The sequence below is a fragment of the Manacus candei genome, unplaced genomic scaffold, assembly GCF_025592945.1.
Source record: "Manacus candei isolate 608988 ecotype Guabito, Panama unplaced genomic scaffold, ASM2559294v1 h1tg000076l, whole genome shotgun sequence".
NCBI lineage: Eukaryota > Metazoa > Chordata > Aves > Passeriformes > Pipridae > Manacus > Manacus candei.
The window spans coordinates 3685964-3705255 of record NW_026138124.1 but is presented as its reverse complement, the minus strand read 5'-3'; the positions used below and the strand labels follow the sequence as shown (position 1 = coordinate 3705255).

Below are 19292 nucleotides of genomic sequence, written 5' to 3'. Positions count from 1 at the left end.
ATCTCAGGCTGAGACTGTGCAGGTCCGAATGTGTCTGTGAATTTAGAATTCACAGACGTGATATAAAATAAGAATTGACCATCCTCCTCTTGCTCTGCTCATTCCTCCTTCACAGGGAACATGAGACTTGTGGTTGCAGCCATGTGTGGTGTTGTTAGAACATCCCCCTCCTCCCGGTGCTCTGTTGTCTTCCTCACTCCCTTCCTGCCATTTTGAGCTTGCCTCAACCTTCACTGGGAAAACAAACTCCAAAAAGGATTCAGAATTTGTTTCTTCTTGACCTTTGTCATAATTCCTCGATCTATCTGGCAGCTTGAACCTGGCAATTTCAATTATAAGGGGATTTTTGCTCACTTTCCTTGCCTTCTGTGCCTCCTTTTGATGGAGAAGCTGCCAGGATATTTTGGAAGCGTGGCCTTTGTGGCAGAGCAGTGTCCTCAACCTGGAGCTGAGGGATGTGCCTGGTGGCTGTGGAGGCATTGCCTGGAGCTGGAGCAGCAGAACTGAGCTCTGTGTGTGCTGTCATGGCCTGTAACGACTGACTCAGGATGAAAAGCATTCAGTGAGTATGTAACATTCCTTATCTATTTTAATCATCATTCATGTCGTGGCCTAGTGTGTTTATCACATGCAAAGCTTAATTTCCTTCTGGGTGTTTTTGTGGTGCTTATCACCAATAGCTGAACTTCATCTCTCTGAGACCCTTCTGAGGGTGGAGTTACAAGGTTAAGAGAAACTTTTTTTTTATCAATAAAGCAAAAAAAAACACCTTTCTGAGTGAGATGATGCCAATGGCAGGTCCTGTTAGGTGGAATTTTTTGGTGAGATCAGGTTCTTGACTCATTGCCCAGCACAATTATATGGCAGGATTTGGTGTATTGAGTGTTAGGGTTATACAGAGATGCAGTAAGATTTACATAATGATATTATTTTGCTACTTAAAACTCTGAATAGTGTAAAATCTTGTAGAAGCTCGAGAGAGGAAAATTTAGAAATTAAAAATTATTAGAACCAAGCAAGCAATCCTTCCAAAGTAAGAGATTGTTTGCAGTTCTTCACCTTTGTGCTTGCAGCTTCCTTGGCTTGACAGAATAAAGTGGTGCTGGTAAAAGCTGGTTTGGAGAGAGCCTTCAGCAAATGTTCTTTGAATTTGCCCTTTTATAAATTAAACTAGCAAATTTCCATATACATGTACATGTATGGAAATGTCACTGATCTTTTAATCACAACTGGCATTTGTGCTCTGAGCCTGCCAGGGGAGCCAGGCTGGAGGGGAGGTTGTGCATCCACCAGGTGTGCACAGCTGAAACAGGAGATGGTCAGAGGGATGGGGCACCTCTGGCACGAGGAGAGGCTGAGAGAATTGGGATTGTTCAGCCTGGAGAAGGGAAGGCTTTGGGGTGACCCAATTGTGGCCTTCCAGTACCTGAAGGGAGACGACAAGAAAAATGGAGAGAGACTATTTACAAGGGCCTGGAATGACAGGACAAGAGGGAATGGCTTCACACTGACAGAGAGTAGGTTTAGATTGGAGATTAGGAAGAAATTGTTCCCTGGGAGGGTGGTGAGGCCCTGGCACAGGTTGCCCAGAGAAACTGTGGATGTCCCATCCCTGGAAGTGTTCAAGGCCAGGTTGGATGGGGCTTGGAGCAAACTGGGATAGTGGAAGGTGTCCCTGGTCATGGCAGGAGGATTGGAATTAGATGGTCTTTAAGGTCCCTTCTAACCCAAACCATTCCATGATTCTACGATTCTGTGGCTGGAGTGGGGTCGTGCATCCACCAGGTGGGAACAGTTGGAACAGGAGATGGAATAGGAGATGGCTGTGGGGACAGGCAGGAGGGGAGCCCAGTGCCCTCCCTGGAGCCATGAGGAGCTTCCTTCCCAGAAATGTCCCTACAGTTTACACTGGAGGGGTGCCCATGCAAGGAAACTTGGCAGGAGAAGGGAGAGGAAGGACCATTGTGGGTGCACAAGAGCTTGGGGTAGGTGAGAACGAGTTAATGGGACAGGGGAGCCCAGAACTGAAGGTGGAGGGAGGCTGGAGGGCAGGAGGAGCCTTTGCAGCAGGCACAGGCCAGGCATTGCTGCAGACTCTTGGGGGGCCCAGAGTAGTGGGTCTGGCAGTGAGACCTGGGGGGTCTCTGTCCCAGTGTGTGGCCAGCAGCCCCCCTGCTCTGGCTACACCAGCTCCAGCAGCATAGCTGGTTTCTCTGGGGCTTTGTCTACTTCTTACTTTGGGCACACTGGAGCTGTGATGGGTTTTTGAGTGCCAGCTGAACTGCCAGCTGAATGGGCATCTCAGTCTGAGGCTGAATCCTGCAGCCTCACCAGCGCTATGGGTGCGTGGGGGCAGGAGCCCCTCGGGTCTTCTGGGGTCTCATTCAATGAGCTGTGCAAACAAAAGGGAATGGTAGGAATGGTGGGCAGAAAGGCTGTGGGCAGTTGTCAGAGCCTGCGTGGTGCCAATCAGCATCCATTAGAAATTCCAGTGAAAATGTAACAGAAAAAGAAAACCTGGAGATGAGTCATTCACGTGACGGGAACAGCTTCCCACCGAAGTCAGACCGCAGGAGGGGGACTGCTCTCCTTCGAGGAAGATTTGGGTTGTGATAACTCCAAACTAGGGACTTGCTAGGAAACCTCCTTGCTCCTTTGGCTTGGCCCCATCCCAGGGCTGGGGATGTGCACTAGGAGAAGCATCCTTCCTTTGGGAAGGATGCTAGGATGTTGGGACGTGCACCAGGAAGGATCCTGGGGAAGGATCCTGGGGATATGCACCAGGAAGGGTGTTTGGGAAGGATCCTGGGGATGTGCACCAGGAGGGGTGTTTGGGAATGATGCTGGGATGTGCATCAGAAAGGGTGTTTGGGGAAGGATCCTGGTGATATGCACCAGGAAGGGTATTTGGGAAGGATTCAGGGATGTGCACCAGGAGAGGTGTTGGGGAAGGATGCTGGGATGTGCATCGGGAGGGTTATGTGGGAAGGATTCTGGAGTGTGCATCGGGAGGGGTGTTTGGGAAGGACCCAGGGCTGTGTCCACAGTGGAGCTGCAGCCCCAGGCAGAAGATTTGTCCTTCCTCTGCCTGGTGTGTGGGGAGGGAGAGGAGTATTTTATGTGCACCACGGGCTTTAAGTGGTCGTTTTCAAACAACTGCCAGAGGCTGATTGTTGGATCAATATATTTTAATTTTAGCCACGGGTTGGAGTAGCAGAGGAAGGCTCCTGGCAGCAAAGGGAAGCTCTGGGTTGCTTTGCCTCTCACCCCCCTGCTGCCATTTTATTAATGCTCATTGTCCTCCCAAGGTGCAGCCCACGTTCTCTGCAGTTAATGTCAGTATTTCAATGCAAGGCAGAGTAGAGCTGACCCGAGCAAAATCCCACTTCATTGGATCAGTCAAGAAATAAGTGTCCATGTGCCCTATTCCTGCACTGGAATGATTGCTTTGGTTTGATTGAATTTCTCTCACTGCTTTGGTTCGAGCAGGTTTTTAAGTGCACCCAAGTGCCGTGTAGGCTGGAGGTGCTTCCCTTTCTCTCTCATCTGTCAAAATCGTTTTCTGGAGTAACACAAAAAATCAGAAAGGACTGACGGAATCAGACTTCGCTGTAATTTATTCACAAGTTCTTGTACTTAAAAATAAAATCATCTGACTTTCACAACAGTTGGGAGGATTTCTACAATGTGTGAAAGTGAAACTTGTCTTGGAGGTGTGCGATTCCAGGTTGTTTCAAGCTTTCCAGACCTGAGAATGAGAGGATCATCCTTTGGGAAGGTGGGAAAGGTGGGTTTCCTGTGATTTAATGTGACCTTAGAAAGCCAGAAAGGTCGAGCTGGACATCAAGGTCTAGTCCCCAGCTTTCCTTCAAGCAGCATCACTGTGACTGTTTTTCAACCTGTTCCTTACATGAAGATAGAGACTACAGATCATCCCTGTCAGTTGTTTTATTTTCCTGTGCAGAGCACTGGCAGTGGCAGCTTGTGCCTGTTGTCAGGCTGCTGCTGGAGGCGTGAGGAGAAGGAGGGAGCCCCTGATTCCTGCCAGGTGGTTATTGTTTCTCCGAGGGGTTCCAGTCCAACACTGCCACTGCCTGGGAGATCTTGTTCCCTCTGCTCATGTACTTGTGAGCACCATGATGCTCTTACAGCTCTGGACATGCCATTGGGAATGAGAGACCAGATGGAGGCCACAGTTTCCTGCTGCTGCTGCTGGAAACACTGAGCACTTGCAATGTCCAACTTTTTCCGCCATAGATGTGCTCTCCCTCTTCCCCTTGGTCACCTCTCCTTCTCCTTCCTTTCCCTTCTCCTGTCCTGTTTTGACTTTTTCAGTCAGTCCAGGCCGACAGGGCACAGATCTTCTATAATTTCTACCCCAGCCCAATGCCTTTCTGGGTGTCCTGCCTCAAAATCTGCAGGTTGTGGCATGGCTCTCCTTCCTCCCAGTCCCCGTTCCCTGATGCGAATTGGCCCCAGGAGTCCTGTCCTCAGAAAAGGCATGGCACAGTATCCTCCTGTCCTTGGGCACAAGGAATTGCAGCCCATGTTAGCTGTCCAAAAGTGACTTTTTAATGGCTGTTGGCATGGAGACAAGCATTTGGAGCAATGGCCACTTCACCCTGCTCCCCTTGTGCAGGGAGAGGCAACTTCCAGCTGGATCCACTTCTGACTATGGTCGTAGGGGCCTTTCCCTGCGCTGCTCCTGCCCTCCCTGGCACATCCCTGTGGGCACGGGCAGTGGGGTGCTGGGGTGAGCCTCATCCCTGCCTTGCCTCTGAGATCCTGCCTCTCCCTTGCCACAGGAGTTGGCCTGTGTTCTTGGCAGCGGGAACTCCTCCCTGGCTTCCCCAGCACTGCTGTGCTCAGTGGCTCCGGTCTGTCCCTCCCTGAACAGCTTTCCAGTCTATTCCTCAACAAATTACTTCTAGCAGCTGCTCCAAGATCTCTGTCCTCTGCCTCTAAAGGCAATAGTGTCCCTGAAGTGACAGCAGTGGCTGCAAAATGAATGAATGAGCAGCTTCAGGTGGTTTCTGAGCTGCAGCAAAGCTGCAGGTCTTGCAGCCCCCGCTCGGGGCTGAGCTCTGGATTTCCTTTGTGTCCACACTGTCAGCCTCACTCCGAGCCAAGCCCTTGCTTTTCTCTGTGTTTCTGGTGGGGATTAATTCTGCACCCTGTTGTGCGTGCCTGAGCTCTTTCTTCCATCAACAGTCGTGGTCCTGTCTCTTTGATGGAAGTCCTTAGGAACGGCAGGATCGATCTTGGATCCACCGCAGCTGCACCAGCCGTCCTCCTGCAGCCTCTGCTCAAAACACCTCTGTAATTCCTCATGTGTCCTCGGGTTTCTCTGCTGCATTTTGGGCTGCCTGACTCACCTGAAAGCCCATTAATACGCTGAGTGCTGCAGGCACTGTTCCAGGGAGCTGTGCCTCTGGCTCCCTGGGTTTGCAGCCCCTGGCATGAGTGAGGAGCTGTCTGACCCCCTCCGTGAGCCCTCGTGAACCCAGGGCTCTTGGGGGGGCACACCCCCAGCCGTGTCACAGTTCTTGGTGTCAGAAGCTGCTGTGTCCCTTGTCCCAGCCTCTGCCACACAGCAGAGCTCCCTGAGGTGGGTGGTGGCACCCAGCACGGAGGGGACTTGCATCCTCCCTGGAGGTGGGAAGCTGTTGGGACTGGAAGTAGGGAAGGGTGTTGTGTAGCAGGCAGGAAGCTTGCACAGTGGGAATGCTGCCTTTCATGGTACTCCATGAAGCTTAGGAGAGGAGGAGAATGTTTAATTGGGAGCCTCTGGATGGGATTTGGCTAAAAAGGTCCTTCAGGTGGGGTGGGGTGATCCTGCTCGAGGTCCTGTATGGAAGAGGGTGCTGACCTGTCCTGCTGGAGGGTCCCTGCTCTGGCAGCCCCGTGTTAGTACTGCAGATCCACCCAGCGTGTTGAGCTGTGGCAGCGTGGAGGGAGCCGAGTGTGGGGCCACAGGCAAGATGAGCTGTTTGCTCTACCAGGGGAAGGTGCTCCAGTGTGGTGATGGAAAAAAGCATGGTCAGACCCATCCCCAGTCTCATCTGGGACAGCCAGAGTGTGGTGTCCTGGCTCTGGGGAGAGGTGAGGACAGAGAGGTGGGTCTGGAAGGCTTCATCCTTCTCACCTGCCTTGGGGAAGGATGAGTGTGGAGGGACTCGAGGAAGTGACACCCTGTCCGGGCAGAGGCTCAGCCCAGGGTCCTGCTGTGAGGGCACCTGTTGGAGAAAGTGGGGCAATGGCTGTCTGGGAGCCGGGAACACGTTTGGGATGCGGAGGACTGCACAGAGTTTATTATGGGATGTTTCAGAGAGGAAGAAAAAGTGGGAAAGGGATGGAGCCTAGTAAGTCGGGGAAAAAACAAGCGTGGGACAGCATGGGAACGCTGGGGCGGCTCCGGCGGACCCCGGCGGGGCTGTCCCGGCGGTCTGAGCTCTCCCGGAGCAGCGGGAAGGGGGCCCGGGGGTACCGGGGTCCGACCCCGCACGTCCCCGCTGAGGCCGCGAGGGGGCGCCACGTCCCAGAGAGGGACCCGCACCCGCGGAGGGGTCACAGTGCGGGACAGTGCGGGGGGGCGGGACAGTGAGGGGGGTGCGGGACAGTGCGGAACAGTGCGGGGGGGGCGGGACGGTGAGGGGGGTGCGGGACGGTGAGGGGGGTGCGGGGTGAGAGGGGGGTGCGGGACAGTGCGGGACAGTGCGGGACAGTGCGGGACAGTGCGGGGGATGCGGGACAGTGCGGGACAGTGCGGGGGGTGCGGGACAGTGCGGGACAGTGCGGGACAGTGCGGGGGGTGCGGGACAGTGCGGGGGGGACGGGACAGTGCGGGGGGGGCGGGACAGTGAGGGGGGTGCGGGACAGTGAGGGGGGTGCGGGGGGTGCGGGGGACAGTGCGGGGTGTGCGGGACAGTGCGGGGTGAGGCGGGGGTGCGGGACAATGCGGGACAGTGCGGAGTGAGAGAGGGGTGCGGGACAGTGCGGGGGGTGCGGAACAATGCGGGACAATGCGGGACAGTGCGGGGTGAGGGGGGGGCGGGACAGTGCGGGGGGTGTGGGACGGTGCGGAACAGTGTGGAGTGAGAGGGGCGTGCGGGACAGCGCGAGGTATGCGGGACAGTGAGGAGTGTGCGGAGCTGTGTGTGGGGTGAGGGGGCCATACGGGGCAGTGCGAGGTTTGCGGGACAGTGCGGGGCTAGGGGGATTGCGGGACAGCGCAGGGCGTGCGGGACTTTGCAGGGTGAACAGGGCTGTGTGCAGGGTGAGCAGAGCCCTGAGGGACTGTGCGGGGTGATCAGGGCTGTGTGCGGGGCTGGGAGGGGTGAGCTGCATCGGGTTTGGCCGCAACACCCGAGGGGGAGACCCCAGCCTCTGCACCGGGGGTACCCAAGCACTGGGCACCCCAGGGATGCTGGACACGTGCCGGGCTGCCAGAGCTGCGACCGGTGGCCCTGCGGCTGGATCCGCTGGCTACAGGACCTGCAGGAACCTGCGGGCCCCGGCTATGTGAGATCCCGCTCCTCTCTGTCCCGGGGAAACAGGGGGCACAGGGGTGTCTCCCAACGCTGCCATTTTCCCCAAAAGCAGCAAACTGGCAGCGTTTGTTTGAGCCCTGCTGGCACCTGCTCCCTGCAAACCTGGGTTTGGGGTCCCCCCAACATCCCCTGCCTGTCCCCAGGCTGGGGGTCAGGGCCAGCCCCTCCTGCTGGTGCCCCCAAACCGTGGTGTCTGTTGGACCCCCAGCCCCGGTGCTCCCACTACCGCAGTGACACCCAGGGGTGACCCTGCCCTTGGGGCTGCCCTGCTGTGCACCCCCCCTACATCCTGAGAGCACCCTGATGTGACGTCCCACAGGTGTGGCCTCCCCAGGTGCGATATCCCCCGACGTTATTTCCAGATATGACTTCTTCCTGTGGGTTCCTCAAGTGTGACACTCCCCCCCCCCCCAGACGTGACTCCCCCAAGTGTCAGGTCCCCTGGGTGCGACCCGCAGACGCGACCTCCGCGCGGGGACCCCTCCCAGCGCGACCCCCGAGATGTGACGCCCGCAGGTGCGAGATCCCCCGGCTGTGACCCGCAAGAGGGACCCATCACGTGCTCCTCGGTGTGCCCCCCCCCCTCCCCGATCCCCCGGTGACACCCGCCCGCAGCTGTGCCCCCCCGGCCGCCTCCCCGCGATGTGAGACCCCACGCGCCTCCTCCCCGCAGTGCGACCGCGCGGTGTGACCCCGAGGTGTGTGACCCCGAGGTGTGTGACCCCGAGGTGTGTCCCCCCCAACCCCGCCGGTGTCCCCCCGGTGTCCCCCCCGCCCCGCCCGCCCCGCTCCGCGCATGCTCGGCGCGCGCCCCTCCCCGCTCCGGCCGTTCCCAGCGGCGGCGGCGGCGGGGCAGGATGAAGGACCGGACCGGGGAGCTGCGCGCTGTGAGTGTGGGGCGCGGCCGGGGGGGGATGCGGGCAGCGCTCTGCCCCCATCGGGGACCGCCCCGGCCCCCCCTCCGCGGGCCGTGCCCCGAGCGGCGGCGAATGGGCTGGGCGGGGGCTGGGGGGCCGGGGCTGAGCCCCCCCGGCCGTCGCCGGGGTGTCGCGGCGGGAGCGGGGTCTATTGTACCGTCGCGGGCCGCTCCGGTTCCCCCCGGCGTTGCCCCGGTGGGGGACCCGATCTGCGCGGTGCCGGGGGCCGCGGCGGCTGAGCGGCATCACCGCCGGGCAGACCGGATACAGACGCGTGTTGGGGCCGGTGCGGGGCCGGGCGGGGGCTGCCGGCGGGGCCGTGCCGCGCTCCCCCCGGGGCCGTGCCGCGCTCCCCCCGGGGCCGTGCCGCGCCCGCCGCGCTCCGCTCCCGTTTTGCGTGTTCATCCTCCGGCGCGGCCGTTGCGGCGGGGCCGGGGAGCGCCCCGGGGCCGCTGCCCCGCGCTGGACCGGCCGTTGCCCCCCCCGTGCCGCGACCGGGGGTGTCCGCGGGGCGTCGGTGCGGCCGCAGCCGGTGCCGGGTCCCGCGGAGCCCCCGAGCCCCCCGCGGTCCCGGGGCGCGGGCGGTGGGAGGAGGCGGCGGCTGCGCGTGGAGCATCCCTGGAGGAGCCCCCCGGTGCCCCCCGGTGCCCGTGACCCGGATCCCCCCTCGTTCCCCCCGGGGCCGTGGGGGTGCTGCCGCCCACGCGTGGGAGCAGCGGGGGTGGCCGGGGGCGCAGAACCCTAAATCCCGGGGCGCCACCCCGTGTCACCCCCCGGCCCTCGCTCTGCTGCTTTTTCTTGGTGGTTTTTAAATTACTTCACCATCGGGGCTGCGTGGGAGCGAGGAGGGATCTGTCCCTGGCGGGGGGGACCATGCCGTGCAGCGGGGGGCAGTGGGGACGGCTGTGGGTGGCCAAGCTGGCTGTCCCGCAGGGATCCCACCGGCATCGCTCGGACGGGAGTTTGGCTCGGTCTGGAAAATAACAGGAGGACGGAGCTGGGGTGACGCCAGCAAGGGACCGAGGGGGTGGCTGTTGGGGGTAATGGGGTGACTGCCGGGGTGATTGGGCGGCTGTAGATGGCGAGGGGTGACTGTGGATGCCCAGGGGTGGCTGTGGATGCCGGAGGAGGAAGGGGCTATATAAAGAACAGCTGCCCCCCCCCTCTCTGCCTGGAAAGCACCCAAACATGGGGCTCTGTCTCCACCACCAGCGCAGGCTGTGAAATGGGATTGGAAAATAGGCTTTTTAATAATAATAGTAAAAACCAGCCTCGTGAATGTCCTCTTGGCAGCCGGTGCTGGCTGAGAAGCGACGCCATGGAGTATTTTAAAATCTCTCCGTTCCTTTAAATACGCCTTAAGAAAAATAAAACGTGTTTTCGCCTCACTCCCGCTGCTGCTCCTTATTCATCAGCCTCATGCTGAGGGTGCAGCATCCTTCCCGGGGGGCTCCTGGGGATGGAGGTCTGCTTTCCAGCATCCGGATGCCCCGGATCTGAGTGGGTGCTCCCCTGGCAGAGCTGCAGGGAGCGGGGCAGCGTGTGGGCAGCGTGGATTTGCAGTGTGGATTTACAGCCTCTGGTGGCGGGCACCAGGGAGGAGCGAGATGCTGCAGTGGACAGAGAGTCAGGAGCGTTTGGGCTTGTTTTCTCTGTGCTGCCTCATTAATAGCCTGGTCCACTTCTTTCTGTATTAATGCAGTGTCTAAATTCTGCCAGGGATGATAAAAAAGAAGGATTAATATAAAAAGAGTTGACATTGTTGGAGCAGAGGAGGGGATGCAGGGCGGTCACTGCTGTGCAGAACAAGAGCTCCATGTCTTAATGGGATTTTTAAAATGGTACTTGAAATTCAAAATGCTAATCCCAGCTCTCTTCTGAACCTTCGGGCTCCGGTTGGGATCAGACTCACTGGAGCTTATCCAGTGCCCTTGGTGGGGGTCGTGTCCCCAGGCCTGCTCTGAACCAGGGACAGGAAATTTACCTTATGGTTGAAACATGTCCTCTTGTGGAGGAGAGCAGCTGAGGATGGGCCATGCAGGATGCCTGGGATGAGGCCGAACAGAGCTTTGCTCACAGCTGCCCCTGTGTAGATGCCACAGCTGTGGCCAGGGGTGGTCTTTCCTACCTATCTGGAGCGGGGCTGGAGCTGGTCCCCTTTCCCAACACCCCCAAAAGCAACCCCGATGACATGGTGTGTGTGTGTGCAGGACTCTGAGGGTCCCACACTGCTCCCTCCTGCCAGGGATGTGGCAGCTGTTTGGATGAGACATTGGGATTTCCAGGGTGTGACACAGGTCCAAATGGTAAAATTATTATGAATGATGTTTTGAGAGCGGGGGGAAGTGAGGGAAATGTGCCAGTGTCATAGGATCACGGAGTGGTTTGGGTTAGAAGGAACCATACAATTTGAACTACCCAGCTGTGGGTAGGGACACCTTTTTCTGGGGTCCTTTCCTCCTGAGCCCATCACTCCCCTCCAGCAGCTGTTTTTGGGTGCCTTTCTCCAGCGACGCCCATGTGTTTGTGCCATGACACTGCCCTCCCCAGCTCCTGCCAGCCACGTCCCTGCTCTGAGCTCCTGCCTGTGGGAGTTGTGGGAGGTGGGTGTTAAAAATAAAAACAGAGAGGAAGCGAGGTGGGCTCCAGGTCCAGCTCCGTGGATCCACCCTGTCCCCTCCTGCAGCTGTGAGATCTTCAGCGGTGCCCCAGGACCCGCAGCCAGACCTCACTCCATCCCTTCCCATTAATGCTGTGCTGCTCCCACTGAGGCTTTCTCTCCTGGGGACACAAATGTGAAGTCAACCACAGTTGCTGTTTGCAGAAGTCGGGTCTTGTCTGTCTCCATCTCTTCCAGACCTCCCTCCCCCCCACCATCCCCACAGCAGAAAACCCTACAGACCTTAGAGACTCAGAGATGTATTTCCTTGTTTAAATGCGTCTTCCTTCCCTTTCTTAACCCTCTCGGTTGCCCTACGTGCTTCCGAGCTCTCCTGTTCAGCCACAAGGGTCACGTAAATAATTCAGCTGCTCTCGGTGCCTCCGGGCCGGGAGTGGGGCTGTCACCCGGGCTGTCACGTGGCGGGTGACAGCCGGTGGCTCGGTGTGGCGTGTCCGTGTCCGCAGCCCGCTCCGCCCGGGCTCGCCAGGCTGGGCAGCGATGCTCAAACGCTCAGTTTTCGGGGCCGGGAGGAGCAGAGCTGCCCTGGCAGGTTGTGCGCTGTGGCTGCCCCTGGAGCATGGCCCATTCCACAGGCTCCAGGGTAGGGAAGCTGCTTTGTCTGCTTCCCTGGGGCTGTGGGGTGGGATGGGGTGAGACGCCGGTGAGTCCTTGCTCCTGGGGGTGTCAGCCAGGCACGGAGAAAGGTGACAGGAGGGGTGTAGATGGACCCTGCACGCTCCTGTGAGATGCTCCTGTGCTCCCCAGCGTTTGTGGGGTCCTGGGTGTCCCTGTGCCATAGGGACATGGTTTGCAGCAGCAGGCACACACGGTGGTAGGGCAAGCCAAAAATTGGGAAAACCCTTTGATGTGCATTAAACATGGCAGCAGGCAAAGCCCAGCCTCTGGATCAGCTCTGGGTGGTGTGTCATGTCCCCAGCCCAGGGACTGGCAGGGTGATGGATGGGGGTTTGGGGGACAGACAGACCTCAGAGGGAACACTGAGCCCCAAGGTCCCTTGGTGTGTGCTGGGAAATGTCAGGTCTGGTGCGTGGGGATTTGGTGATCCCACTGAAGTCAACGTGAACGCAGGAATACTCTTGGCCTCCTGAGACCTGGTGCCAATCTGTGGGCACTGAAGACTGATAAGAGGGATAAGTGCATCCTGATATGCTGTCTGCATGCTGGATGTCTGAGAGGGCTGGAGCCAAAGGGCTTCAGTCTCGTTGTTTTAATTGCAGTGTCTTTGTGTGTGAGCTGCTTGGAAGCTGTACAAATGTTTGTTTTGCCATGTATCTCCCCGTTAACAAGATTTCTCAGGAAATATGCAAAATTATCACTACAGGCAGAACATGTACAGTAAGGCTCATTAAGCTAAGTACTGTGATAAATTGCTACTTCCAGAAAATTACGTGTATTAGCAAAAAGGAGGTGAGTGAGCCCGAGTGGAGGACCCAGGAAGACAGAGTTGTCCTGGCTCCGGGTGACCTGAGCACACCTGCGTCAGGGGACGGCTGAGTGTCCTTGGACTGTGGAGTCTGCAGGATGATCCTATAGGAGATGTGTGGGGAGGGGAAGGCGAGCGGAGGATGGCACGGGAAACGGAGACGGAGCGATGCTGTGTCAGGACCAGGCCAGGCACAAAGCCAGCGGGGCTGTCTCTGCTTAGAAGAAATAGGAAATGAGGCAAGTCTGGAAGCAGGAGGAGTAGAAAGTTCTGCTGAGCTGGAAGAAGGGGAGAGGGCAGGGGCGACGTGCCACAGGCTGCCTGAGCCTCTGTCTGCAGTGGCCCGGGACAGGGCAGGTGTTGGAAATGCTGCCTTGCCCCCCAAACCAGGGAGCAGAATTTTGTCTGTGAGCAGGGGACAGGCTGTGGTGTGTCGTGGGTTCGCAGAGTGGTTTGGGTTGGAAAGACCATTCAAAGATCATCTTGTTCCAATGCCCTGCCGTGGGCAGGGACACCTTCCAGTAGACCAGATTGCTCTGTGCCCCATCCAGCCTGGCCCTGAACACTTCCAGGGATGGGGCAGCCACAGCAGACAGATCTCTGAGTGCTCAGGTCCCACATAAGAGATATCCTGAAGCAACTTTCAGCCTTCTTCAGTGATGCTCTGAGTATTTCCCGTGGCGATGCAGCCACTGTCCCCAGGTAGGAGAGTCTCTTCCTCCATCACCTTTTGCAGGAGTGCTGGAAGTAGGGAGTGGAGCCCAAGACATCTGATGGCCAAAAAGTGTCCTTGGAGGCATCCAGAGGAGAATGGGAAGTCCTTCTGCTGCAGCAGCTGTAGAAAGTTCAGGATAAGGAAAAGCTTCCCCTCAGTCACCAAGGGACCTTCAAAGACCGTGTCATCCAACCCCATTGCCATGGGCTGGGACATCTTCCACTTGACTGGGTCCTGACTGGGTTGTAAAATTCCAAATCTCCTGCACAAATTGTGTTCCTTTGCTCTTAGGCCAGCATTCTCCTTCTACTGGAGAAGGTTCCTCCTCCCTGCTGCTGGCAGCTGGGTGTCCACCCCAGGAGCAGGGGACAGACCTGGCCACGCAGTGATGAAATCTGCAGGATGAGGCTGAGCTTCCTGTTAACAGTGCAGTGTTTGAGATTCTAGTGGATACTTACAGACTCAGGTTTCTTTTCATGGGAACTAACTAAAAAATAAAGTCTTCTGCTCACATTGTCCTGTGAGTTTTCAGGAGCTTGCTGCTGCTGTGGCTGCTTCCATCCTGCAGCACTCCTGCTGTGCTCTGTGCTGCTGGTTTGTTAATATGAACTCTGTCTTTATCTGCCATTGCTGGTCTTCCTTCTAGTCCTGTCAGACTTCAGGTTTGTGTATGAAACAACTGCTAGTTTTGGTTTTCCAGAGGATGTTTGCCTTCTGGAGTATCAGTGTCCCACCTGGATGGTGCTGAGGTTCTTTTACGGGGTCTAGGCAAGAGCACCAAAGAAGTGTCATTCCCATCTTTGAGCGTTCATGACCGTGTGAGCAGCTTGGCCTGGTGGAAGATATCCCTGCCCGTGGTGGGGGGTTGGACTGGAGGATCCTTGAAGGTCCCTTCCAAACCAACACATTCCATGAGTGCCTCTTTGTAGGTGGTGCAGTGGCGTTTGAAGGATTGCCATTTTATAGACTCCCTTGATTTTCATGTGTTGATCCTGGTGACACGGCTGTGGGAGCTGTCCATGGTGCTGTCCACATTCCAGAACTGCAGGAGGAGGTCAGTGAGTTCAGCTCGTTGCCCTCTCCAGGATCAGTGGCACCTCTATCACTTATTCTTCAGAGTTTAATGGAATTTTACCTACTTGCTTCTAAAACTGAGTTTAAGAGTGACCAGGGCTCTGATTAAAAGGTTGGGCTTTGTGCCAAAGCCTGTGAATGTGATTCTGCAGCAGTGAAAGCCAACACCTAAGGACAAAACTCTTGGAAATCATGTTCTCCCTTGCACTGCTAGTGTTGGAAATTTGAAACACCTCCTGACTCATGCAGATGTTGCTGAGTGCTGAAGTCATTTGTGCGTTGGACTTTTATTCATAAAATAGTTGTCAGTGGGAAGTACGGGCTGGTTTTGGTGAATATGAGTTATAGAGAGTTTTAGTTTGGAAAAGCCCTCTAAGATCCAACTGTTACCCCAGTGGTGCCAAGGCCACCACTAACCCATGTCCCAAGTGCCACATCTACATGTCTGTTAAATCCCTGCAGGGATGGGGACTCCACCACTGCCCTGGGCAGCAGTGCCAGGGCCTGACTGCCCTTTCAGTGAAGAAATTTTCCCAATATCCAACCTAAACCTCCCTTGGAGTAACTTCAGGCTTATGTTCAGCCACTGTCAGCCAGCACCCTCAGGTCTTTTTCCAGCTTTCCAGCCCCTTTGCCCTCAGCCTGGAGCATTTATGGGGTTGTTGTGACTCAAGTGCAGGACCTGGCACTTGCCCTTGCCTTTGTTGAACCTTATGCAGTGGCCATGGCCCATCGAGCCAGCCCATTCAGATCCCTCTGTAGAGCCTTCCTGCCCTCCAGTAGGTCGACATCCCACCCAATGCAGAGTGAGGGTGCCCTTGATCCCCTCATCCACTTCATTGATAAAGGCATTAAACAGGAGTGGCTCCAACATTGATCCCTGGGGGCCACCACTGGTGACAGGCTGCCAGCTGGATTTAATATTGGAATTGGACATAGCTGAGTTGGGGCCTGTGTGCCATGGAATGGCCAGTTTATCACAGTGCACAGCTGTACTGTATAGTCTGCAGAAAGGGCTGAGGCTGGAGGTAGTTTAAATTGTGCTGTCAAGTTGTTCAGCTCTCTAGGGCTCTCTCTCAGGAGCAGACCCTCTGTCAGTCCTCACCCTCAGCCTTGACACCACCTCCCTGAAAACCCTCTGGAGCAGGACCTCAGCCCTGGAGGTCGTGGGGGAGGGCCTGTTTTGGCTGCTGCAGACCCCTCGAGCAAACCCTGAGGTGTGGGGGGTCAGGGCAGCCCCAGGATGAGGGGCTGGGAGACGCTGGGGCTCGTTCAGGCGAGGCTGTGCTGAGCTGCCCTTGTGCTGCCGAGCGTCGCAGAGCCGGGCTGGGATGTTTCCAGGGATCTGGGCATCCATACGCTCTCCTACGTGTCCTGTAGGCTCTGCGAGATGGCTGAGAAGAGATGTCTGTGCCGCTGAGTTATTCTGACCTCGTCCTTCCCTGCGCAGCCGCACGTTGGAACGAGCTGCCGTGGGAGCTCCCGGTGCTGGCGGCAATGCCTTGGGCTGGGGGGGCTTGGACACGGGAGATGTTAAATCCCTGGTCCCACCCAACCCGGGTGTTGGGGGTGGGACCCCCGTGTGCTGCTCTGTGCAGGGACACGACCCAGGAGCGGCCTGTGCCGCGCGTCCCGCGGCGCTCCGGCTTCGGCACGGAAAGGGCGTCGTTCTGCAAAGCCAGTCGAGCCCAGATGGCTGGGATCTCTCCGGCTGGGCAGAGCCGCGCGGAGGTGTCCGTAAATAAAAACAAACAGATGCAGCCTGGGAGCGGAGCCGGCGAGCAGCATCCTGCAGCGTGGGGATGAGGCCTTTCCGTGCTTCGCTGAACGGTCCCTGAAAAGGGGGTGGCAGCTGGTGTGGCTTTTTCCTTCCATTGTGCTTTTGTGAGGCTTGCCTTGTCTCTGGTGGGGATGGCAGGTGGCGTGGTGGGAGCCCCCAGCCCTGTGGGGTGCTAAAGGTGGATGAGGGCTCACTGCCTGTTTGGGCACAGATGTTTCCTAGGAAAGGGTGCAGGCAGGGCTTGGCAGAGGGATATGCCAGGGGTCAGCACGATCCCCTGGGTGCAGATATGCCTGGCAGTAACCAAGCCCGTTGCTCCTCTGCCCTGGCTCTGCTGCCTTCTCCCTCTCTGTGGATGCATTTGGACACGGTGAAATTCATCTGCAGCGCTGACAGGAGAGGACAGGAGCTCAAAGGCTGCATGTGGCCACTGCTGAGGTGACAGAGACCCTGCACAGCTTGTCCTGCCACCTTTGCTGCTCGGAGGAGAGCAGACATGAAGTTTTTTCAGGTGGTCTGTGCTGCTTTGCCTTTCCAGAAAGCGCCTGTGGAGGGAACGGGGTGGGTTGGAACCACAGGGATGTGATCTGCCCGGTTATACATTTATTAGCAGTGTGCTGGTTGCAGAACCCACAGAGCTGGGATGCTCCAGGGCTCTGGACGTCTTCCCACACTCTGCTCTGCTTTGTCAGGGAGGGTATCACAGCTCTGCTCTGCCTCCTCTTGGGATTTCAGCTCCTGTGGAGGGCACCTTGAACTCTGTGAGGCCCTGAAAGCTGCCGGAGGAGCTCTGCCTGACCTACCCTCCCCATCTTGCTCCCGGTGCTCAGCAGTGCCAGGGAGGCAGCAAATCCCTGAGCTGTCCCTGCTGCTGGCATGGTGCCCCCTGCTTGGCCTCCAGTGGGCTGGAGGAATAAAAACCTTATAAAAAAGGGGTCATCCTCACCTACCCTGTGTAGGAGCAAAGCCTGGAGCCCCAGGATCCCTGGTGCTGCCTGACAGTGCCTGAGGCAGGAGTGGAGGGGCACTGGTAGGATCCTGTGCCCAGTGTTAGGAGTGATGCTCCTCACCTGTCACTGGTGAGCAAGCCCAGGCTTGGGAATTGTTTGCTGCTCATGCTGAGCATCACCCATGGGTAGTTTTGACTGAGACAGGAGCTTTCCATGTGGCTTTAGAAACCTGGGATGCTCACAGCTGGGGTGCACGAAGCCAAAACGCTGTCGGCTGTGTGGATGCTTGTGGTTTCCTTTGTAACGTTTTAGTCTCGTTCCTACCTTGGCAGCAGTGCATGGGGGGACACTTAAAGATTGGGGTGAGAGTTGTGAGGGCTGGCAGCGTGCCTGGAGTGAGCCCTGGTGTGGAGGGAGATGCTGGGAGCAGCTGATCCTTCAGTGCCCTGCATCCCATGAGCTCTCCCAGTGGCATCTCCTCCTCCTCCTCCAGTCCTGGTCACTCCTCAGCTGCTGCCTCCCTGGCTTGGGGGATCGAGGCAGTGGGGCCTGATGATGTGCCTGGCAGCAGGGGGTCTGAGGCAGTGTGGCACCGAGGGTGTTTCCAGTGACGTGGGTTGGACAGATGGTGCCCTTCTCCAGCCCGAAATGACAAGTGACACGTGCCCTCCCGACCAGCAGGCTCCATCCGTGTAATTTCCTCTTCACGGGGCTCCCGGCTGGGCTTTGTGCCGCTCCCCCTGTCCAGTGCCTACCCTAAATAACATCTCCCTGCCCTAAATAACATCTCCCTGCCTGTCAGTCAGCCCCTGTGTGCCCGGGGGTGAGCTGCCTTCAACCACGAGTGCCTCCGACCAGGCAGCGCCTGGCTTTGGCAGAAACCCCTTCCCTGGGAGGTGGATTCCCTTCCTTTTGGATTTCTGAGTCTGGCAGGGTGCTGTGGGCAGCAGGGATGGGACCAGGCAGGGATGTGGCACCCTTCAAGCAACGAACCAGGACTGTTTTGGTTGTGGAAGGGACAGGCAAGAGATGACAAGGAGAGGAGCATCTTGGCGGGTCCTGCTGCCCTTCCTCTGCTGCCCATCTCTGGCCTGTGTGGTCACAGTACAGGCCTGTGTTTAAAGTTAGTGGTGGGATTACTTTCCTCACAGGCTTCAGAAATGGGCTCAGAATTCTGGCAAATTAAGATCCTGCCAGAATGATGGCAAGGAAAACTGGATAGGCTTGGGGGAAGTTGTGTTGGAGGTGCCTTTTCCTGTACAGGGCTGCAGAGGCTCCTTGATGCATCCCACCCTGATTGCCCTAGGAGGGGGCTTTTATGGGATCACAAAGAGGTTTGGTAGGCAGGGACCTTCAAAAATCATCCAATCCCACCACCCCTGCCATGGACAGGGACACCTTGCACTGTCCCAGGTTGCTCCAAGCCCTGTCCAACCTGGCCTTGGACACTTGCAGGGATGGGGCAGCCACAGCTGCTCTGGGCAACCTGTGCCAGGGCCTCCCCAGCCCTGGTCGTGGTCCGACCTGACTGTACCCTCAGTTTAACACCAGTCTTTTGCTGGGCCACCAGAGCTGGAGGCAGCTCAGGGGTTCTCAGGAGAGCAGAGCAGAGCGGGAGCATCCCCTCCCTCACCTGCTGCCCACACAGCTGGGATGAACCCGGGACACACTTGGCTTTCTGGGCTGCCAGTGCCCATGGCTGGGTCATGTCCCATTTGTCATCCACCAGTATCCCCTATCCATCTCCACAGGGTGCTCCCAGCCATCTTTCCTTTGACTCCTTCCTGTAGATGACCATCCTGTTGGGCACATGATGAGGTGGCAGAGGCTGCTGCCAGGACGTGTGTCCCCCCATCTGTGGGTGCTGGTGGGGATGTCCTTGTCCCTGACATGGAGAGGCTGAGCAGGATGGGGAGGAAGAAAGATCCTCTGACCTGAGGGCAGGTGTGTCCAGGGCAGTGTTTGTGTTGGCAGCTGCATCTTCCATAACTCACAACGTGTGTCCTGAGCATCTGTTGGCAATGTCTGAGGTCCTTGCAGGGGTGTAGCTGGCAGTCTGTGTTGTAACTGCCCATCTGGGGGGCCCTGGGCACCACCCACCTTCATCAAAGGCAGTCCATGCTTAAAATCAAGCACAGCACAAACCACGTGGGGCTCCAAGTGATGTGTAAACTGGAATGTGAACATGGATGGTGGTTAT

At 57.4% G+C, this 19292-nt stretch overlaps 1 protein-coding gene across 2 annotated transcripts in view; it reads left to right on the top strand.

Annotated features, from left to right (window-relative positions):
- Positions 1 to 8348: 8348 nt before the first annotated feature.
- STX1A (syntaxin 1A) overlaps positions 8349 to 19292 on the top strand; it is a 65709-nt gene continuing 54765 nt past the window's right edge. For both annotated transcript variants that reach the window (XR_007908019.1, XM_051809327.1), the window contains exon 1: positions 8349 to 8437. Coding sequence is in view for 1 of the 2 variants with exons in the window: in XM_051809327.1 (XP_051665287.1) it covers positions 8408 to 8437 (30 nt within the window). In the remaining variant the exon portion in view is untranslated. The remainder of the gene's footprint in view (positions 8438 to 19292) is intronic.